The sequence below is a fragment of the Zingiber officinale genome, chromosome 3A (genome assembly GCF_018446385.1).
Source record: "Zingiber officinale cultivar Zhangliang chromosome 3A, Zo_v1.1, whole genome shotgun sequence".
In the NCBI taxonomy this organism is placed as follows: domain Eukaryota; kingdom Viridiplantae; phylum Streptophyta; class Magnoliopsida; order Zingiberales; family Zingiberaceae; genus Zingiber; species Zingiber officinale.
Genome location: NC_055990.1, coordinates 149,125,357 through 149,144,763, shown reverse-complemented (window position 1 = coordinate 149,144,763; position 19,407 = coordinate 149,125,357). Strand labels below are relative to the sequence as shown.

Genomic DNA, 19,407 nt, shown 5'->3' with positions numbered 1-19,407 from the left:
TCTCTTATCAATTTTATATTAATATTTATATAAAATTAAAGAAAGATATGTAACTTGATATATCCATATTAATATTATAAAATACTCCCTTACAATTTTTTTTTTTGCTTTTTCAATATAAATGCATGGTATCAATACAATTATAATTTTTTAGCAATCTTAGTTCCGGCCCGGCCCATATGAATGAGATTCGCATAATACGGTAAACTCTCCGGTCTTACCCTAAACCCTACGGTTCTCATGAACCGCCGCCTCTCTCTATAAAATCATCCCTCGAATGACTTCTTCAGCGCAACTACGCCTCCCTTATCTCTAGGGTTTTAGGGGTTTTGTTCCGACTCCATGGCGTGCCGGACTTTCGTGTCGTTGCTGCGCTCCGTCCCTCTTTCCCCTCACGCGTCTCGGGCTCTCTCTCTCCCCGGCGCTTCTCCTTTACTCCGCCTCCGCCCCCTCGTTGCGGCCGCCCCCGTAGGCTTCTTGCTCCGCCGTAGTCCGGTGAGATCCGGGTTCCGGTGCTTCTCTACTCGGCCCACGACATCATCTTTAAATGATCCGTCGCCGAACTGGAGCAATCGCCCCCCTAAGGAGACTATTCTCCTCGACGGCTGCGACTTTGAGCACTGGCTTGTTGTCATGGAGCCACCCGATCCCTCCCTCACTCGTGATGAGATTATTGATGGCTATATCAAGACCCTAGCCGAGGTCCTTGGCAGGTTAGTTTTTCTTTCTCGGTTGACTCGGTGAAGCTGGTCGCACCGCGAAGCTATCTTTGATAATCACTCCTGTGTATTTATTTAGTGTCGAGAAGATTATGTTTTGGTGATCTCCGCTTTTGTTTCAGTCGCTTTCTCTTTTGTTCATGCTGTGTTCCCATCGATGCAAACTATCGCTTCCTCGTGTTTATTTTCTTTGAAATGAAAGAAAATATTATTTATTTTCTTTTCCCTCTTAAATTACTTTCTCTCGTCCTAATTCCTCTTCCAATTAAACACCTCATTTAGTGTGGGATAGTGCTGGAGTTATTTGCCTATTTGAATTTAGAATTTTTAGGTTAGTTAATAATATATTTGAAGTAGTTGGCATTCAAATCTAAAATTAGCAGCTGTAAGACGCCTTTATTCTTTATAGTTACATCTTAGTGATTTTTTTATACAATGAAAATTATATCAGTTGCTAACCTTGAAAATTTTCCTTATAATCTTTAATACGTGTGCAATAATTTACATTTTTCTCCGTCATGCTGTTTTAGAGGACTCTTTCTGATGATATGTTCAGTTTTCTTTTTCTGCCCTTCACTTTGTAGTTGAATCAGGCATTCTCTACTTTGTACCACTTTGTTAAATTTGTTTCCTGTGTTTCTTTTAATCCTCTCTTAGCACTCTGCTAACTGGTCTGGTGTTACAGTGAAGATGAAGCAAGAATGTCAATATATTCAGTGTCTACCAAGCATTATTTTGCTTTTGGTTGTAAGGTTTCTGAAGAAATTTCATATAAGATCAAGCGTATGTCGATTTACCTTAATAATGTTAATGTTTGGCAATATATGTGTGACAGCATAATAAATTGTATTTATTTGTGTGTTCCAACTTCAGCTTTGTCAAAAGTCCGCTGGGTTCTCCCTGATTCATATTTGGATGTAAAGAACAAAGATTATGGAGGTGAGGGCAATGCCTTCCTCTTCCACTACTACCTTTGCAAATTATAATGCGTATATTTATTATAGTATAGAGAGTTCTCTACAAAGTGACTATTTCCAGCTTAAAATTTATGATTCAATGTGTTAATGTTGTAGATATTGTTGATTTTATTCTTGGGGTTGTGTAAAATAAGTTGATAGCGCACTAGTGAAGGAAAAACATCTACAGCACAATTTATTTAGTTGTTAGGGAAGCTATTACTATCCTTCACATAACATGGCATAGCCAACAGGCACAATAGGGAGGCCAAGGAAGGTACTCTGTCACAGTAGTATACTGAAGTCAAGTTGTTGACATTGTTGATTGGGATCATGGTGCTTCTTGGTTTACATAAAGTGTAGTCTACAAGGTACAAATGAAGGAGAAAGCTATAGTACTACAATTTACTTTTAAGTTGGTTTGTTATTACTCATTTTGGAGTTGGTATTTTACATGGATTATTACTACTATAAATTTGATGTTTAGGTTACCTTTCAGAATGACAGCATGCATATTCTGTAGTGGTTTGTTCTTACTCATTTTGTGGCCTGGTATTTTACATGGATTATTACTGTTATAGATTTGATGTTTAGGTTGCTTTTCAGAATAACAGTGTGCATATTTTGTTCTTGACTTTGGCGTTTGAATTTCTTTTACAGGAGAACCATTCATTGATGGAAAAGCTGTTCCTTATGATCCAAAATACCATGAAGAATGGGTCAGGAACAATGCACGTGCTCAAGAGAGGTCTAGGCGTAATGATAGGCCTCGCAATTTTGATCGCTCAAGGAACTTTGAGAGGAGAAGAGAGAATATGCAGACTTTCCAAAATAGAGAGGCTTCTCCAGTTCAAAATCAGGAATTCCAAAATTTTTCGTCACAGAATACTACACAACAAAGTTCCCAAGCTCCACCTGTGAGAGATGGTGCCACTCCAAACTTCCAAAATCAACAGCCTTTGAGAGATGGCGCCACACCGAACTTCCAAAATCAACCACCACCTAATGCAAGTGCCACACTGAACTACCAAAATGAAATGCCACCTAATACCACTTCGATACCGAACTACCAAAATCAAACACCACCTCATTCAACTGCCTTACCTAACAAACAAGGTGGCTATGTTCCTAACTATCAAGGAGGTCCCCAACGATATCAGGGAGGACCAGGGGGTCCTGGTTACCAGGATGCCCAAGGATATCAAAATGGCTTTCCTAGGAGCAATATGCCTGGTAATGGCTTTGGTAGTAATGGAAGCAGCCCTGATTATCCAAGAGACAACCTTACTGGACCACCCACTGGAAGTAGCCCTGGCTATCCAAGAGGCAATCCTGCTGGACCACCCACTGCCTATCAAGTTAATCCTGGTGGTTATCAAGGAGGCAGTTCTCCGATGCCTCCCACTTATCAAGGTGGTGGTAGTTCTGCTCGACCTGGGCCGGACAGTGGTTATCAAGGAGGCAACCCTGGTGGTTACCAAGGAGGTAGTTCTATGCCTACCAATACTTATCCTGGTGGCTACCAGGGAGGTGCTCCTGCATATCAAGGAGGCAACCCTGGTGGTCATCAGGGCTTTAATCAGCAGCCTTATCAAGGGCAAGGTGTTACTTCAAGTTATCAGCCTCCTAACTCTAGATACCAAGGAGGCAACCAAAATAATCAAGGCGGAGAGGGTTATCAAGGAGGAGCTCCTGTTTATCCAGGAAGAGACTTGCCTGGTAGAGACTGAGACATCGCTATTTATTATGGTTTATCCAGGAGGGCCTAAGCTTCTTGCTTTTATTATATTTTCTGTGTATTTCTATAATTTGGATTTTTTAATATTTGCTTTGCCTTCAATATTTGAAACTGTGAACACCTAAGGCCAAGGTTCCCCAGTTATTGCTTGTATGTTTTAAGTCAATGCTCCATCAGTTAACGTCTTTCTGTCTATTGCTTCTGGTTGCTTCTGGTCATGATAGTAGTTAGATCTTGTTCATGGATAGAAGAAGGCAATTTAGTCCCCAAAGCTACAAGTAAAATTTCATTTGACTCAAATTGGATAAATTCATAAATTTATTTGCTTATCCTATAAATGTTGATGTAATTATTATTTAAATGGTAGCAGCGGGTTGCTACGGAGCTGAAAGAATCACCTGACAAGTAATCAATTGGAGAAAGTGCTGGGAAAAAAAAATCAAAGAGTGGGAGAAGTAGAAACTGCTGCATCTGGAGAAAATTGCCAAAGACCACGAACAAAAAAAATTAGGATCTTTTGAGAAGTCACCTTTTAGTAGTGGGTGAAAATCAAGCAAGAGAATAAAAGGGATGAAAAGCAAATGTATATGATTCCAGTAAAAGGTGGATGGATGCTTCAGGCAGGGAACCTATTTTGAAGATCAAGTACGTGATTTCATACACAGGAAAGTGCAATGCACAATTTGATTATAGAAATTAAAATAATACTGCTAATGGAAAGAATATAGTGTGCATCCCAACACAAGTATACGACCTTAAAAAGGACTAAGAATATGTTTCAATTTGTTTAATAAATGCTCATTTGAGTCATTAGAAATAAAAATGAATACTGCTAATCGAAAGAATATAGTGCATCCCATCACATGTATACGACCTTAAAAAGGACTAAGTTTGAGAAACCCATCAGGTTCCAGGCATCTAGCTGGATGCAACTGACTTTGCCATTGATCTCCTGATGGCTTCTGCATACGTCCTGTGTTGATAGGTCAGTGTTGAATCTAGCAAGTCCCACAGGGATGTCTTTGGGTTCCAGCCTGCAATTACATCATCATTAACTTGTATCTGGAATTCAAATCTGTAAAGTGAAACTTGCTTTAACGCCAGCAAAACTACCTAGCTGTTTGTTGATAATTGTCATGTCAGGAATTCGCTTATCACTGTCATCGTATCCTTCACCGTAGAACTCTTTGGAACTCACATCAATGGTAGGCACCTCCGCAGGAGGTTCCCCAGACACCTTTGAATACACCTGAAGACGAGACATCAGAACACAAGAAGAACACTTGCATTACTAATAGCAAGCACGTACCTGTATCATGATTTCAGCAAGTTGCTTTACAGTGACTTCATTGTTAGGATTTCCCACATTAAAGATATGACCATTAGCACGAGCAGGATTTTCCTGCAGAGATGTAACAACTGCTTATTTAATAGCAAATATAGAGGAAGGATAAAGGTTGAAAAAGAAAGTTATTAGCTCAAGCAAGATTTCTAGCAAGATGTGAGAACATTACTTTAATTGAAAATATACAAGATAGGAATATTAGATATGCTCACAATCATAAGCAGAACAGCCTCTATCGCATCTTTAATATAGACAAATGTTCGTTGGGACTGTCCGCCATCAACAAGTTTCAGCGGCTCATGACGTAGAAGATTCTGTTTCGGGTGGAAAAATGATGTCATGTCTCAATGTCAGAAGTATACGTATTTACTCCGATATAATGGCTAATACATACATTGCTAAAACATGCCAAAACTCTAGGAACACCCTCACTAGGACCATCTATCCCGGGAATAAAGTCCATCCTCGGTCCAATCCAATTAAAAGGCCTCACAATAGTGAACTCAAGACCATTTTCCGCACCCTCAGCTTCAAGAAATTGACATTAAATGTAAGTACAAAATGTAATAATAACAGTACACAAATAAAAGAATTTTGTAAGTTATTTCACCATATATTAGTCTCTCAATAAGTTGCTTTGCACATGCATAAGACCACCTTTGCTTCTCAATAGGACCAAATATGCAAGGGGAGGCATCTTCTTTAAGTACATAGAATTCTGGGTCCTATTTGATCACAGACACCCATATTAGCAGAATCAAAAAGAAAATATCTTGTAAGAAATATATTGGAGTAACAATATAAGCAAACATAAATAGTAGTGCTGCAACAACATAAAAATGATTTGCTAGGTCTAGTGTGTACAACAATGAACCCTATCAGTGCTCTTAATGTGAGTTTCACCAATTCAACTAGCTTGACTATTGAGGAAGTCACTTACAAACCCACGGACAATATGGCATGCAATAGGCTGTTGTCTTTGGGTACATTAAAAGTGTAGGAAACTTAGGACACAAAAGCAATAATTACTTAGCGGATCTACATTACAGAATCCCATAACGTGGTGCCAATTCAAAATTAAGAATGACAACTGAGTCACTTTACCACATTATGCGAACATGTAAAAATATGACCATTCAGCATACTTGTATGTGCATTTTGGGGGTGGAACGACAAGAGACCAAATTTTGTGCAAAAGCTATGACATTAAGAGTAGATGCAAGTTGCTTGCACTGAGTTTCAGCAACACCAAGTCATCCACATATGGACGGACCAGACGAAATGACACAATTACTTACCCTTTCTGTCTCAACATGAGGAAATTTAGCAAAAAAATATGTTTTACATGTGTTAATGTCAGTTCTAACAGATGAGGACCTTCTGATAATGTCAGAGCAAGTTAGAAGTGAGCTGAGATGGAAAAAAGTTTTGAGAAACCATCAAGGTAGATGTGGATAGAGGTGAAGCACGGTGGTGGAAAACCTCTTTCCCTATCTGTGATCTGCGTTCACCCTATACTATGCTGTTACATTTGTGGGTGTTGTCAAATAAATCACCATCTATCATGATGATGTCAATTGGGTGTGATCAGATTGGTGACATGTCCTTTAGGCAAGAAAACACCCGGAGCCTCATCCAACCATCAGGGTTGTACGTTGGACGCAGATACACACTAAGCAGGTTGGCCCTTGGGTCATGGGTATCATTATCCGCATTTACATGAAAATCCATGTGATCATAAGAATCGAACCAACTTCTTTTGCTTGAACTCTTGATTAGCTTCTATGTTACTCTAGATGCTAGTCAGTATAAGTAATGAAGATGACAAACTTTTCCACCACAGGCGCTATCAAGAAAAGTAGATAGATGTGATCAAGCTGTAATCTATTTATCTACAAGTCATATATTTCTGAGCTTGCATATAATCAGCTGTTCAGGAAAACCATGTATTCAGGAAAGACGAGAATCATGTGATGAGCACCTTTCTAAGGGGGTGATCCTTTGGCAGGAAACTTCCAATTGTTTTTCCATACACTTCACAGGTGGAAAAATGAATAAGACGCTTGCTGTTCTCTGAGCAGTACCTGACCTGCACAAACACGCTACAAGAAGTCAAGCAAACAGTCTAGTCGAAAATTAATCAAAATCAAATCAAGAAACCGAAAACTTACAACGGGGAGAGCATCAATGAAATTGCTGTAGATGGTGTCTAAAGGTCGGGTGTTGTAATCCGCTGGCGTGCAAATCGCCGCCAAGTTGATCGTCTGCAAACCAAGCATAGGCAAAACTGGATCAGAATAACCCATGAAAAAAGACAGCAATCGTCATCAGCGACATCATATTGCAGTGGAGTGGACGAGCAAGTGGTAATTAGGACGAACCAGGTCGGACATCTTGATGAGTCCCTCGAGCCTGGAATCGTGCTTGATGTTGAGGCGGTGGAACTGGATCCGGCCATCCCACGGGTGGCGGGCCTGCTGCCCCTCTGCGTAGGCTGGCGGGTCGAGCAGGTGCTTGATCTTGTCATTGTAGACGTCGACGGCCAGCACCGTGTGCGGGGTCTCCGCCATCAGCTTCTCGCAGAGGTGGGATCCGATGAACCCACCGGCCCCGATCATGCAGATGGTCATGGGCGCGATGGGGCTTCCGCCGAGATCCAGCCTAGCAACCGCTGCCATCTCCGAATCCCTTGGTTTACAAAGGAAATCGTACCGTAGACGAAGAGAAAAAGGCCAAAGAGGGAATACAGTATGTGGCACTTGTTTGTCGCCTAGGTTTCCGCTGCCGATGCGATTGGGATTTGGGCGGTGTAGGAGGAGGAGGAGGAGCAGAGCGACGGATTTGGAGCAAGCGGAGCGGAGGATGTTTTGGTGCTGAGCCAAAGGAGAGAATGTTCCGATGCGGTATTTAAAGGCGGAGGACCGGTCCGCCCAGGCCTTCGGCCCAGGCCCAGCCCAAGCTTTTCTCTCCACCGGTGGATTAATTGAAATTAGATCTTCAGTCCCAAGATTTTCGTATCCTTATGTCCCTTCGCCGAACGGACGAATTAGATCCCATCTTAAAAATATAATACACATCATGAACATATCATGATCATCCGATCCACCAGGAGAAATGGGACACAAGAATCTTAAGACAGATAATCTGATTTCAGATTAATTAATAGTTTTAGTTTAATTAGAAAAAAAAAGTTTTTCGTCAAATAATTGAGGTGTACGTGTGGCGTGCTCGTGCTGGATCCAGGCTCAGCTCGGTGGGACCCCGCTGGCAATATCGAGGAAGGACGAAAAAAATGCGATCGAATTATTGTGAGGAGCTGAAAGTGGATCACCGACAAATTACACCGACACTTTGTGCCAGTACAAGGCTGAGCTGCTGTTGTTTTCAGAAAATATATTTTCCAACTTTTAACGTGAGAACAATTATAATAAATAAAACTTTTAATACAGTGACCTTTTTTTAATAAAGAGCAGAAATTATTTAGACCTTTCGATCAAGACAATTTGACCCAGCAGTCTAGTCAAGGGCCTAGATTTAAATTCATCTTGAATAAGACGAATTTAATAAAGGTCAAATTTAAACCCGATTCATTATCATTCCTATTTAAATAACTTGATCTGAATATCCTCATGGCACACCCTTACCTTACATATTTATAATAGATCTACCCTTTTCAATCTGGACGTCCAAAAATATTACCGAATGTCCCGATTCTCAAAAATAAATCGGAACGTCTGCAAAATCTTTTTTTAAATGTTAGAAATATATAGAGCATTTATGCGTGTGTAACCCTTTAAGCACTTCAACAACTTGAGCACAGGAACAAATGTTTTCTAAAGGTCTACCTCTAGTTAATTGTAATAGACCTTGGTCAACTAAAGTGCCGAATGTAGCCATTGGAGATCAACGACTCTTTAACTAGTCAATTGCTAAAATGCTTCCTACCCAATCGACTAAACTCTAAACAGAAACATTCTATACACTATGACCACTTGGACAATTGCCATCATGTTTTGACTAACTTTAATCTCATTCAATCGAGTAGCAACTAGATAGTTCCCTTTTATTTGACTTGGTATTCATAAGCCTAAGAAAAGGTTCAAAACTGAAGTTCTTTGACAAATACAACTCGGGAATCCATTCAGTTGACGGTTTTATTGGTGCTACAATGTTTCTAAATGGTTAGGTTTGACTAGATTACTTTGATTTGTTTAACAAAAAATTTAAATTAGGTTCATTTTATAATTTAACAAAGTGAACATGGAGCTTATAGAGCATGTTGATGTGAACATGAAGTTTGTAGAGCATGTTGATTCAATAGGGTTATGTTGGTTTGATGGGATCATAAGATCATTTGACTCGATGGCTCAGAGATGTATGATAAGACAAACTCAGAGGTAGGATGATGAATAACCTGGAGCAAACTCAATGAACTTAGGTGCAAATGCTTGACAAGGTAAATTCTAAGACGAACAGCATTGAATGACTAGGGACTAGAAGCCTCTAACTATGTTTCCATTCAAACAGCAAACCTAACTTAATTTAATTGTTAGAATATATGACTTTGAGTCATCAAAAGAATTATTATCAAAATCTTTTTAAAAATATATTTCAACTCAAAACACTAACAATTCACACGACTTAAAGTTTTTGGTTTGATTTCTAGCATGAAAATTAAAGATTGACAACAACAATTTTCATTAAAATGTAAACATGATATAATCAAAATGTCAAAAATTTGAATGTTTTATATTTTGCCAATGCAAAGCCTTAACCATGTGCTTAAATTTACCCTTACTTAGATTTATTTAATTCCAATTGTGCTTAACGTTGTATTTACTTGCAGGGATTGATCAAGTGGAGGGAGGAACGAGGTCCGACTAGCTGCTTCTTTTGAATTAAACAACAAAAAGTCAAAACGAAGGGGGCCATGAAAGGTCTAGCAATATGATAAACGATCAGGTCTATACATCATGAACACAAATGATTGTGCAAGCTTAATTTTTACTAAAACTACCTGTGTTCTCAAATTTTGGCATAAGAACAAATCCTCTTATTCTTCTTGGCAGTGATCTTTTTTTGCAGTCATTAATTTCGATAGCTGATGCTACAATCAAGGTTAGGGTGTCAAGTGTGTAACTATGACCAGACTCTGGTTAATATATCTAAGAAATTTGAAGACATGGAATAGCTGCAGTTTTGAGTTGTATTTGTGAGTATTTCATGTAACCTGTAATTTGTCATTTTGCTAATGTTACATCTTGTTTATGTGCGTCATGCAATGAGGTGGATTTAATTATTCCTGGAAATGTCTCATTGGAAGTCTAAAAATTCCCTGAACATCTTGTTAATTTAAAAAAAAAAAAAACAAAACCAAATTGCAGCAGTTTCAATAGTCAAATCACTTCCTAGTGTTCCCTGATATCATCTCAGTTACTTCGTTTAAACACTTCTAAAGCAGTAAAGGGCTAGGCTTGTCTTTACTTTCGGGATAAATGAGTGCTTAATCCTACTATTGCAGCTAATAAGTTAGACATGATATCATCAGACATATGGAGCCATTTCTTAAAATGTTTTCATATTAATGTGAACATATTAGTGTGGAATCATATTTTTTGTCCCAAAAAAGGTGGCTAACGTAACAAAAAGTTATCAAGTGAAAACAACCAGTGGGAGCACTATAAAAGTATAAACCTTCTATGCCTCACAATTTGACCATAATATTGCTTAAAAATTGTTGATGATAATGTAAGTGAAGCCTTACCAGATCAATCAATATACTTCCAAGCTACAGTGGCTTCCCTGATCAAGAGCTAGGAATTGAGAGACAAGTTATATGCAATAGATGACCTGATGGCGGGGATGAAAGATCAGACGATCCCACCTCAGGATATGAAGATGAATCGGCTAGATATGCTATAATCAAACTTGTCAGCTGTCTAATCCTGATGAGCTTGCTGCCAGCTCTGCTGTTTCTGCTGCTGTCGGGGAAAAAGAAGATCATTTAGCTGCTTTTCTGCGCTAAACTCTGATGTCGCCTGAAAGTATAAAACAAGAAGAGCTTTAAGTTTTGCAGTAAACACCAAGGTGTTACACATAAATGTTATCATGTCAACCGAGAACCATAAAAAATAGATAGTTTTGTATTCACTGTAGTCAAAACGAAATGGAGCTTGATAGTAGTATAGAAAGTCAATATAATGGATCCTCTAATGTTTATCAATTGATGCGGTGATAAAGGGGGCCCCGCCCGGTATGGGTCAACTGCCTAAGTGGAGGTCAAACTTGAGATGGTCAACACCAGGGTGTCAAAGGGCTGCCTATGGAGGCCAAGAGGAGGTCGATCACAAGGGCCGATCGGGCAGACAATGTCCGAGCGGCAACGGGCTTGGCCGAGTTGACCACCCGCCTAGCTCGAAACAGTATGGTAAGATCGCCAGACGCTCAGTACAGAGCGGTAGAATACCAGGAGACCGGAGTGCTTGTCCGATCGAGAGGCAGCAACCTACTATACCCAATCGCCGCAAAGAAGAACAATCGAGGTCGACCAAGTGGAGGAGTACTGGGTAGAGTGGTTATCTCGCTCGGTCGAGCGGCAGGATCGCTGACCTATCTCAAGATATCCTTTTGAGAGATAGGGTCGCCGACATGAGGCATGGTCAACAGACAGATCGTATGGCGACAAATCGGAGGACATGCCCACGACCAATTGGAGAACGCACCCATGACCACGTGTCCAGGACCAATTGGAGAACATGACCAATTGGGGAACGTGTCCACCACCAATGGGAGAACGTGCCCACGCCTCAAAAGCGCACATATCGCCCACCAGGGCATTATATAAAGGGGGGTCCGTACACCAACAGAGGTGCACATTATTCACTGTTTATGCTTGTGCTACTGTTGTTCGGTCTTCTTCTTTGTGCCGGTCACTGATTTGAGTGTCGAAGGACCAACGTCGGGACCCCTTCTCTGGCTCAGCACTGACGTCTCTTGTGCTTGCAGATCCGAGCGTGGTTTATATCGAGTCAACGCAACAACCACATCCCAGCTTTCTGTCTCCATGATTTTCAGACAGGATCATCAATAATTCCCAATGTGTATTAAAAATCTTAGAATTGGTTAAATAAGTGGACATACAAAAGATTTCATATTGTAAGCCATATGGAAAATGCTCGCACCAATGAGTCAGGTTGGCAAAAAGCAGAGAAATAATTATCCCAGATCAAGGATACACAGAGAAAGAAAATATCTCTTGAAAAAACCAACATTGAAGAGAAAAGGTGGATAATCATTGTGATGACAATATGGCATAATCGTTCATGGCCTTCCAAGAGTGTCGGGCCATTATATTCCATATGCAGACCTCAGAGTATGTGAAATAGAATAGTGTTAAGGTTGTGTTCTTGTATAGATTTGAGTTAGAGTGAAGCCACTATGATAAGTGAGAAAGTGCCTGCTTGACAGATAACACGAGTAAAATTCACCATGCTAAATAAAAACAGTTGCTTGCTGTTGTCTTCATATTCCTTTTAATAAGATTGATTGAAGAATCGTCCATGTGCAATTTGACATCATAGTCAAGTCCTTCAAGGAAGCCTGCTCTTAGAGAGAGCAAATTCAAACTTCTAGGATACAAGAAGTTCAAGACCGGAAGTGTTCCAGTTTCATATTTCAACTGCAATCTGATTTCATATTCTTTGAGAGATTATGGTAAAAGGGATCCACCGGCACACAATGTTTTGCCTATCACATGGAATTTATTCAGGGACAACCATTATTTGTTGCTCATGAGACATCACTTTTCATTGTGTTAGAGAAGGCTGGAAGAACTAAGTAATATATTGTTTCTTTCCTTTTTTATTTCCAACAAAAGCATGCTCGACAGGGCAAAACCTGTTGTTATATGTTGTGGTCTTTTAAACTGACTATTGAATATACCAAAGCACGTTGTATTTTTTAAGTGTTTTATCAACTTATTTCCCTTCATATTTCTTTCACCTTCCAGTTATTCACGGTGGACATGGTTAATGTTATCGTTCCCTACAGAAACAATTCCTTCATCAGCTAGACACTTTCACACCCTATTTATGTGTTAAGTCATAGAGATAATAATGAGCACATTGTCTTCTAATATTTTTCATTTCTTTTTCAAACAATATCACTTTTGTCATTCTCTACTTGGTTTGTTCTTATATGTTGCTTATGACCATGGATGAATATAGTTCATGCAATAAAATTGTACACAGAGAGACAATTGTGAAACTTGTCAGCTAAACCATGCCATTAAAAATATTTCTGGCTGGATGTAGATTTGCCACACATGAGGGTTCAAGAGCATATCATGGAATTTATCACATCTGATGAGACGTGGTTGTCCTATGGTTTGAAATATGTCAACACAAGTGAAACATCTCATCCTGCTTGTCGATTTGCAAGTAGAATGGGATGAGATAGGTGAAACAAGAGTTTTCTTCCAAGCAAGCATTCTGTGAACAACTTCTGTGAGAGGACTTTGAACAATTTCTCCTCTGTGACAGCTAAGAACAACTGAAAACATCTTCATCAAGAGAAGTGGTTTCTTCAAGCTCCACGATGACTTGGTACAACTATGCGAGTGCAATGACTCGTGAAAGTGAGGTCAGGACCATGCAAGATAAATTCACAAAGGATTCTACTTAGCTCAAGAACAACTCTGCGAGGACCGCATAAGAAAGAATTTCCACAAATAATTCTAGAGGGGCTGAAAGCTAGACCGATTTCCATTAACTAAAGAAAGAATCCATAGAATACTTGCTCCAGGAACACAACTACCTCCTCCTCCTTCCTCCCTCCACCCCTGATTTACCATTGACACCATTGTTGGTACTTCATCATGGTACCAAAATTGTCTCGATTTGGCCTGTCAACTAAAGGAAGACACCAAGGAATAACTCCTTTAGGAACATTGATGCCCTTCTTTTCTTTTTCTTCATCTTCTTCCTATCTCCACTCCCAATGCCATTAACACCTGTTGGCACTCAAACATGGCAACAACTCGTTTAAGCCAACTACTGATACTTATCAAACCTAAGTCATCAATTCTTTCTTATAGTTTTGTTAATTTTCAGATTTCTTACTAGATTTACTTTTTCTTACTAGATCTGGTTATGAGATCCATCTTCACAAAGTTTTGGTAACAGAAATATCCAAGAAAGAACAAAAAAATTGAAACTTATTATTGAGTCAAGCAAAAGCTTACTTGTGTGTCAAATGAAAATCTTAAGGTTTGAACTTGCCTTCCTGAGCAAATTCTCAAGTCAAAACCAAGACTATCAACTCCAATTGCAACAGCCTCCTGAAGCACGACAATATAGGATCTCAAAAATGAAGATAGGATTAAATTATAATATTTAGGAACTCGACCAATGGCATGGAATCAATACATGGAAACAATATAATTCTGAATCTCTAGGAGAAAAATGCAATTTACTCAAGTAATGCGGTATAACAATCATTACGTTAAAAAAATCAAGGTGCATATAATGACCATTACATTAATGCACACCATAAATTCACAATTTCAATGTTGTATGTCTTAGTGAATGTAGATTTAAAAGTGTAGTTCAAAATATCACGCACCATAATGTCATATTTCAACATAAACTATTATATTTAGTGAAGGTTTAAGGTTTAAACTTTAAGAAGCAACTCGTTAACCACATAGTATATAAAAGTCTAAGTTTTCAATTTATTTTATTATTTATTTAATAAATAAATTTACATAAATTTTAAATTGAGCAAGCTCTTCCTATTGGACAAAACCCCTTACCAAGTCAAATCCTTTAACTTGTTCTTATTGGATCATTTATTTAAAGAGGAGATGGCCATCCTTTTTCACAACAAAATCCTCATATTCCCCCTCTTTTCCTAAAATCTCTACTATGCTACTAAACTAGAAGGGGGTGCTTGATGCACGAGAAGAAAGACGAGAGGATACGAATATAAGGTCTTCTCCCTTTTAAACATGAATAACTTTATACAAATAGCCAATTCTATCTAGACATATGCCTTACAAAACAAGGTATCTTGCCTTATCTAACAACATGAAAGATATTGTGATGGCTACCACATTACCTCCACATTCATACTCTTTTGCCTCAGGCATAGGTTTTTAAGGGCTTGTGAGATCTTCTCACCACCAGCTTTTAGTCGAGATAAAATGTTTGCAGCTGAATGTGCAAGAACATCTGGTTGAGCTTCCAGAAAGTCTTGAATTTTCACAGCAAACTGTAAGTAAACATCCAGGAATATGTTTACTGAACATTAGACCAAAAAAAAAACAACTTGGAATTAAAAAAAAACTAAGTGACCAATGTGTAAACCCCAACCAAGAACCAAAACAATGGAATCCAAGTGAGAGAAATGGAACATAAGATTTTCAGTTCACCAATGATTGGTGATCGTTAATAGAACATGCTAAACTAAAAGGAATGGAGAGAAATCTCTGCAGTAGATTTAGACAACTAAAATGGACACAAAAACTATTCGTGAATTATCAGTAGTGACAATCTTATTTCCAAATTGATTGTGATTTACAATTTTACATAATGGACACATGCAATAATAACCCTCTTGAAATAGCCATATAAATTTATATAAACCTTGTAGAGATAGACATGCTTTTTGAGATGAAACTTGGCTAGCATTTGAAAAAGTGTGCAACTATCTGATTGTTTCCAGTTTGGATGCAAACTGAGATAGGGAAACTCCAGAGATGCATTTTGGTGTGTTAAAATGCTACTATGGCCAGAGTTTGACAAGGAAAAGTGCTACAATGCTACTAAGTCAAATTTCTGTTTAAGGAAAAGTGCTGCAGTGCTACTACAATCTGGGTTTTTGTCAAGGAAGACATGCCTGGCTTCCATATGCAGAAACTATCTGAATATTAATCATCTCCAATTTATAAAAAGCAGCTCCATTACTCGAACTTCTGTCATTATCTGATTCTCCTGTATGACAAACATGCTACTTGATCACTAATGGAGTAAAGTTACCAGAAAACAGATATTTTATAATATAAGATTCTATATCATTTTTTCCAAAGTTGGAAGAAGCATATCTATTCTATACCACTATATGGAATCTTCTTGATATTTGTGTTCTCCTCAACAAAAGCAGGTCTCAAATGACCTCGAATGACAATGCTAGCAGGAGGTTGATCCATCCAGTCCAAATTATCAGTTAATATAGACTGAGAAGAAGAAGAATGAAATTTGTGTGGCTAAAGACTGCACATGAAAATATAAAGCTTTCATGTAAAATAAGCAAATAAGCAGTTTATGTACCTCCTCCATTTTCTTAGCAAAATACATAGGGTGACAAGATCGCATTGTTTCCAAATTTGTCCAATCACTTATATCATCAGAGAGAATCTCATCTATTTCATCTTCTTGAATGATCACAACATTCTGCCCAAGAAATACTAATAATGACATCTTCAATATGCAGTCACAAAAAACAATAAAACTCATATCACAGAATCATCTTGTCCCCAAACCTCTTCATATTCTTCATCACTGGTACTTTCATCACTAGAACTTTCTTCGACTCCATAATCAAGATCAGCTGGCCCTAATAGGTCCATCTCTGGTAGCATTTCCACATTGTCCAAACCAATTATAACTTGCTGCACTACAATTAATTTTCTTGTGAAATCTAGAACAAATAGAAAAGGTAACAAATTCATTAAAAATTAATAGTATAATACCACTAATGTATCATCTGCGATCAGAGTTTGCAAAATTTCTTTCTCATTGCCCACCTCAAAATAAATATCTGCCCAAAGTGTATCATGAAAAACATAAGTGAGGAGATAAAACAGGGGGAAAAGTGTTTGTCCCCAGTGTAATAGATATCACAATTCACAACAGTTAAACAAGTATTTCAGTGTACCTCCATGTTCATCAGTTAAGTATGGTAAATAAGGCAAAACAATATTTTGATCCACTACATCATCAGTGAATCCTGAAAAGACAATAGTTGCTTTGCTGTTCACCTAGACAAGGCATATACATGCCAAATTGCAACATAAAAATAAGTTTAAAATCTAAATTGCAAACATGACTTATTTAGCTTTTATGACATTATCAAAGAAAAATAAGATTGTACAACACATAGCATTTCCTTCATCTTTCAATAGTTGGGAAGAAATTTCACTTGAGAATAGGAATTGAATTTTAGTATAAGTTTTGATTGCGCATTTAATATGGCATAGGATTGTACGACACTTAGATTGGCTTCAGCCTTAATTTTAGTATAAGTTTTGGGTGTCCATTTATATGAAGATCATAATGTCTACAATGAGATGAAAATATGTGCATTTACTTATATTACAGGAAATAATGATTAGATATTTAGATTTTTTGCAATCAAGAATAATGAAAATATGATTATGGCCCTTCAGATATCTAGATATCTATGAGGCCTAATCTTAAAAATGCAATTTTAGTGCTCCTATCTAAATGTATTATTGAAATTAGATCTGGGACCAAGACAAGCAACAATGCCAATCAACAAGGCATGAATTTTAATGAATGAGTGACTATCTATACCTCTATAACATGTAACCAACAAGATAGTATTATTTTCAGGGATGCATAAAAACATGATGCATTTGTCAAAGAAGATAAGGGCAAAAGAACAAAGCAAGAAACCTTAGGGTAAATTAAATATAGGCTGGGTGGCAAGCCACAAAGAGTATAGAAAAAAGAAACATCTTGTTGTAACTTGGAAACTCTAAGGGGAATTGCAAGTTCATAAAGCAGAAGTTAAGAGGTAAAAGAAGGTAGAGAATGAGATCAGCCAAGTGGTGCCTATAACATTATATCATGCATCATCAGTTATTTGTTACTAGATATGATTTTAGTTCACTTCTGGAGACAGAAAAAAGGAAATTCAATTGTTCACAAACAGTTGAATCACTAGATATGCTTTAGGCCAGGTATAAACAATATTGTTGGCTTTGTGAGCAAATTTCTCTAAAATTCTATAGAGAAGGAGAAGAATCATCAAAGAATGTGAACATACATCTTGGAGAGTGTTCAACAGCAAGACTAAGTGATAAATCAAGCCTTCATCATGATTTGAGGTGCTATAGATGTGGAGAACATCTCTGCACAGGGCAAATCATTTTTAACATCAGAGATAACTTAGGCATGATTTATGTTATACCATTGCCTTTTTTTGTTGCATTATGCCGTGATATGCTTGGATAGATTAATTTGGCAATATTCAATAGAGAATAGTTGTAAACTCCTTATACTACTGTTTAGTGGATTTCTCTGTTGCGGTTTTCATCCTTACTCTTGCAAGAGATTTTCTAAGTAAATTTGATTTTTTTTTATATGTGAGTTTATCTGCTGACTCGTGTGTACTCTTTGGCTAATTGGCATTTTGGATGCATTATTACCTTATGTTGCTTATTGTACTACATTGTTTAGTGAACAACATAGATTGATAATCAATGCTATTCTACCATCCCAGAACGATTTGCTTTATACTGGCGGAGTTCACAAAGCACGATCTATACTATTCTACAGGTTTGAATCTCTAGTCAAGTAAAAATTATAGCTGCGATTCGGTCCTGACCTTACAGGCATTATTGTCAACTATCTTGCTCATTCAGTAATTTATGTAGTTGTTACCTCTATTATGGTCCTAGCAGTCTCCGCCACTGTGAGACACCTCTCTTCTCCAGTAGCAGAAGGATTCAGCTCTTGGATTTCCTCAGAAGGATGGTAACGTGGCTTCGAGTTGCTTCTCGGTGAATCCGGCAGCGAACCTGCATCGCCTTGCGAAGAACGAACTCTGGAAGAAAGAGGAAGACCCCGGCGAGATTGATAGCAGCTATCAATAAAGATCCTAGTGGGCATTTCCGAGAAAAGGGATTAAGCATCAAAGACGCCACTAACAAAAAAAAAGGCAAGGAGGGGGCAAGAGTTCACCCGAAGCCTCCTCCGGAAATTCTCCGCTTGCCTTGGGACGGGAACCTTGGGAATGCCCCGACGACAACCGACAGAATCGCCTGAGGCGGCGGCGCAGGCGGCGGCGGCTGAAGGCAGGCACCGCCGCTTGAGCAGTGGCGCAAGCGGATAGCCAGGGAGGAGTCCATCGCGGTCAGCATCTTGACTTTAGGAGGTCGTCCGCCTCCGGGCGCGCGGCGTTGGCAGCACCAGCGGATATCCGCAGCGATAGAAAATGGGTGGCCGAGCTTTCCCTGGATCGGAGATTGGTGCAGCTCGCCATCGAGGCGGCTAATGATTATTCGTATATGCAGATCCCGATGCAATGTATGTAGCACCGATGTGGATATCGACTCGGGTCTAATCTCTGTGCGGACCGGGTGGCGCTAAGGGCATCTCAATAATTAAATCTCACCATAGATTTTATTGTATTTTTCAATATATCACATCAATATCATATAAAAATAAAAAAATTTACTATTATCTCCACAATTAAAATACTTCCATATAATTTTTGTATGAGTCTTACATTACAAATGACACATCTTTATTTATTATTTTTTCATTTAATATCTCTCTATAATTTTTACTTAATATTTTATTTAATTCTCATTTAATTTATTTGTAATTTTAATTAATAAATTAA

The 19,407-nt window shown here is 38.4% G+C and overlaps 3 protein-coding genes across 7 annotated transcripts; 1 reads left to right on the top strand and 2 right to left on the bottom strand.

Moving 5' to 3' along the window:
- Positions 1-276: 276 nt before the first annotated feature.
- On the top strand, positions 277-3,602 carry LOC122052764 (multiple organellar RNA editing factor 8, chloroplastic/mitochondrial-like). Its single transcript, XM_042614462.1, has 4 exons — positions 277-713; positions 1,405-1,502; positions 1,593-1,658; positions 2,336-3,602. Exons 1-4 carry the CDS (start codon positions 343-345, stop codon positions 3,403-3,405), a joined length of 1,605 nt encoding a protein of 534 aa, XP_042470396.1. The 5' UTR covers positions 277-342; the 3' UTR covers positions 3,406-3,602.
- A 561-nt stretch (positions 3,603-4,163) lies between these two features.
- Positions 4,164-7,641, bottom strand: LOC122052763 (UDP-D-apiose/UDP-D-xylose synthase 2-like). The gene is made up of 9 exons (XM_042614460.1): positions 7,140-7,641; positions 6,930-7,022; positions 6,740-6,847; positions 5,369-5,483; positions 5,153-5,286; positions 4,971-5,072; positions 4,723-4,815; positions 4,527-4,662; positions 4,164-4,447 (listed from the first exon to the last, which is right to left on the bottom strand). Exons 1-9 carry the CDS (start codon positions 7,434-7,436, stop codon positions 4,332-4,334), a joined length of 1,194 nt encoding a protein of 397 aa, XP_042470394.1. The 5' UTR covers positions 7,437-7,641; the 3' UTR covers positions 4,164-4,331.
- Positions 7,642-10,447: 2,806 nt separating this feature from the next.
- Positions 10,448-19,070, bottom strand: LOC122052761 (uncharacterized protein At3g49140-like). Of its 5 annotated transcripts, none has more exons than XM_042614455.1 (11): positions 18,744-19,069; positions 18,444-18,660; positions 16,693-16,795; positions 16,508-16,575; positions 16,298-16,426; positions 16,086-16,208; positions 15,871-15,991; positions 15,655-15,749; positions 14,875-15,027; positions 14,000-14,095; positions 10,448-10,796 (listed from the first exon to the last, which is right to left on the bottom strand). In XM_042614455.1, exons 1-11 carry the CDS (start codon positions 18,920-18,922, stop codon positions 10,698-10,700), a joined length of 1,383 nt encoding a protein of 460 aa, XP_042470389.1. In that variant the 5' UTR covers positions 18,923-19,069; the 3' UTR covers positions 10,448-10,697. The 5 variants fall into 5 exon arrangements, with proteins under 5 accessions (XP_042470389.1, XP_042470391.1, XP_042470390.1 ...); XM_042614457.1 differs by having other exon boundaries at positions 14,037-14,095; XM_042614456.1 differs by lacking the exon at positions 14,000-14,095 and having other exon boundaries at positions 18,744-19,070.
- Between the last annotated feature and the right edge of the window lie 337 nt (positions 19,071-19,407).

Coding starts and splice junctions, on each gene's coding strand:
- LOC122052764 (XM_042614462.1), top strand. CDS start 343: ATGGCGTGCCGGACTTTCGTGTCGTTGCTGCGCTCCGTCCCTCTTTCC. Junction 714..1,404: donor CTAGCCGAGGTCCTTGGCAG/GTTAGTTTTTCT, acceptor CTGGTGTTACAG/TGAAGATGAAGCAAGAATGT. Junction 1,503..1,592: donor AATTTCATATAAGATCAAGC/GTATGTCGATTT, acceptor TTCCAACTTCAG/CTTTGTCAAAAGTCCGCTGG.
- LOC122052763 (XM_042614460.1), bottom strand. CDS start 7,436: ATGGCAGCGGTTGCTAGGCTGGATCTCGGCGGAAGCCCCATCGCGCCC. Junction 5,484..6,739: donor AGGATCACCCCCTTAGAAAG/GTGCTCATCACA, acceptor GTGATCAAATAG/GACCCAGAATTCTATGTACT. Junction 4,816..4,970: donor AGGCTGTTCTGCTTATGATT/GTGAGCATATCT, acceptor ACATCTCTGCAG/GAAAATCCTGCTCGTGCTAA.
- LOC122052761 (XM_042614455.1), bottom strand. CDS start 18,922: ATGCTGACCGCGATGGACTCCTCCCTGGCTATCCGCTTGCGCCACTGC. Junction 16,576..16,692: donor CTTAACTGATGAACATGGAG/GTACACTGAAAT, acceptor CACTTTGGGCAG/ATATTTATTTTGAGGTGGGC. Junction 16,427..16,507: donor TCGCAGATGATACATTAGTG/GTATTATACTAT, acceptor ATTGTAGTGCAG/CAAGTTATAATTGGTTTGGA.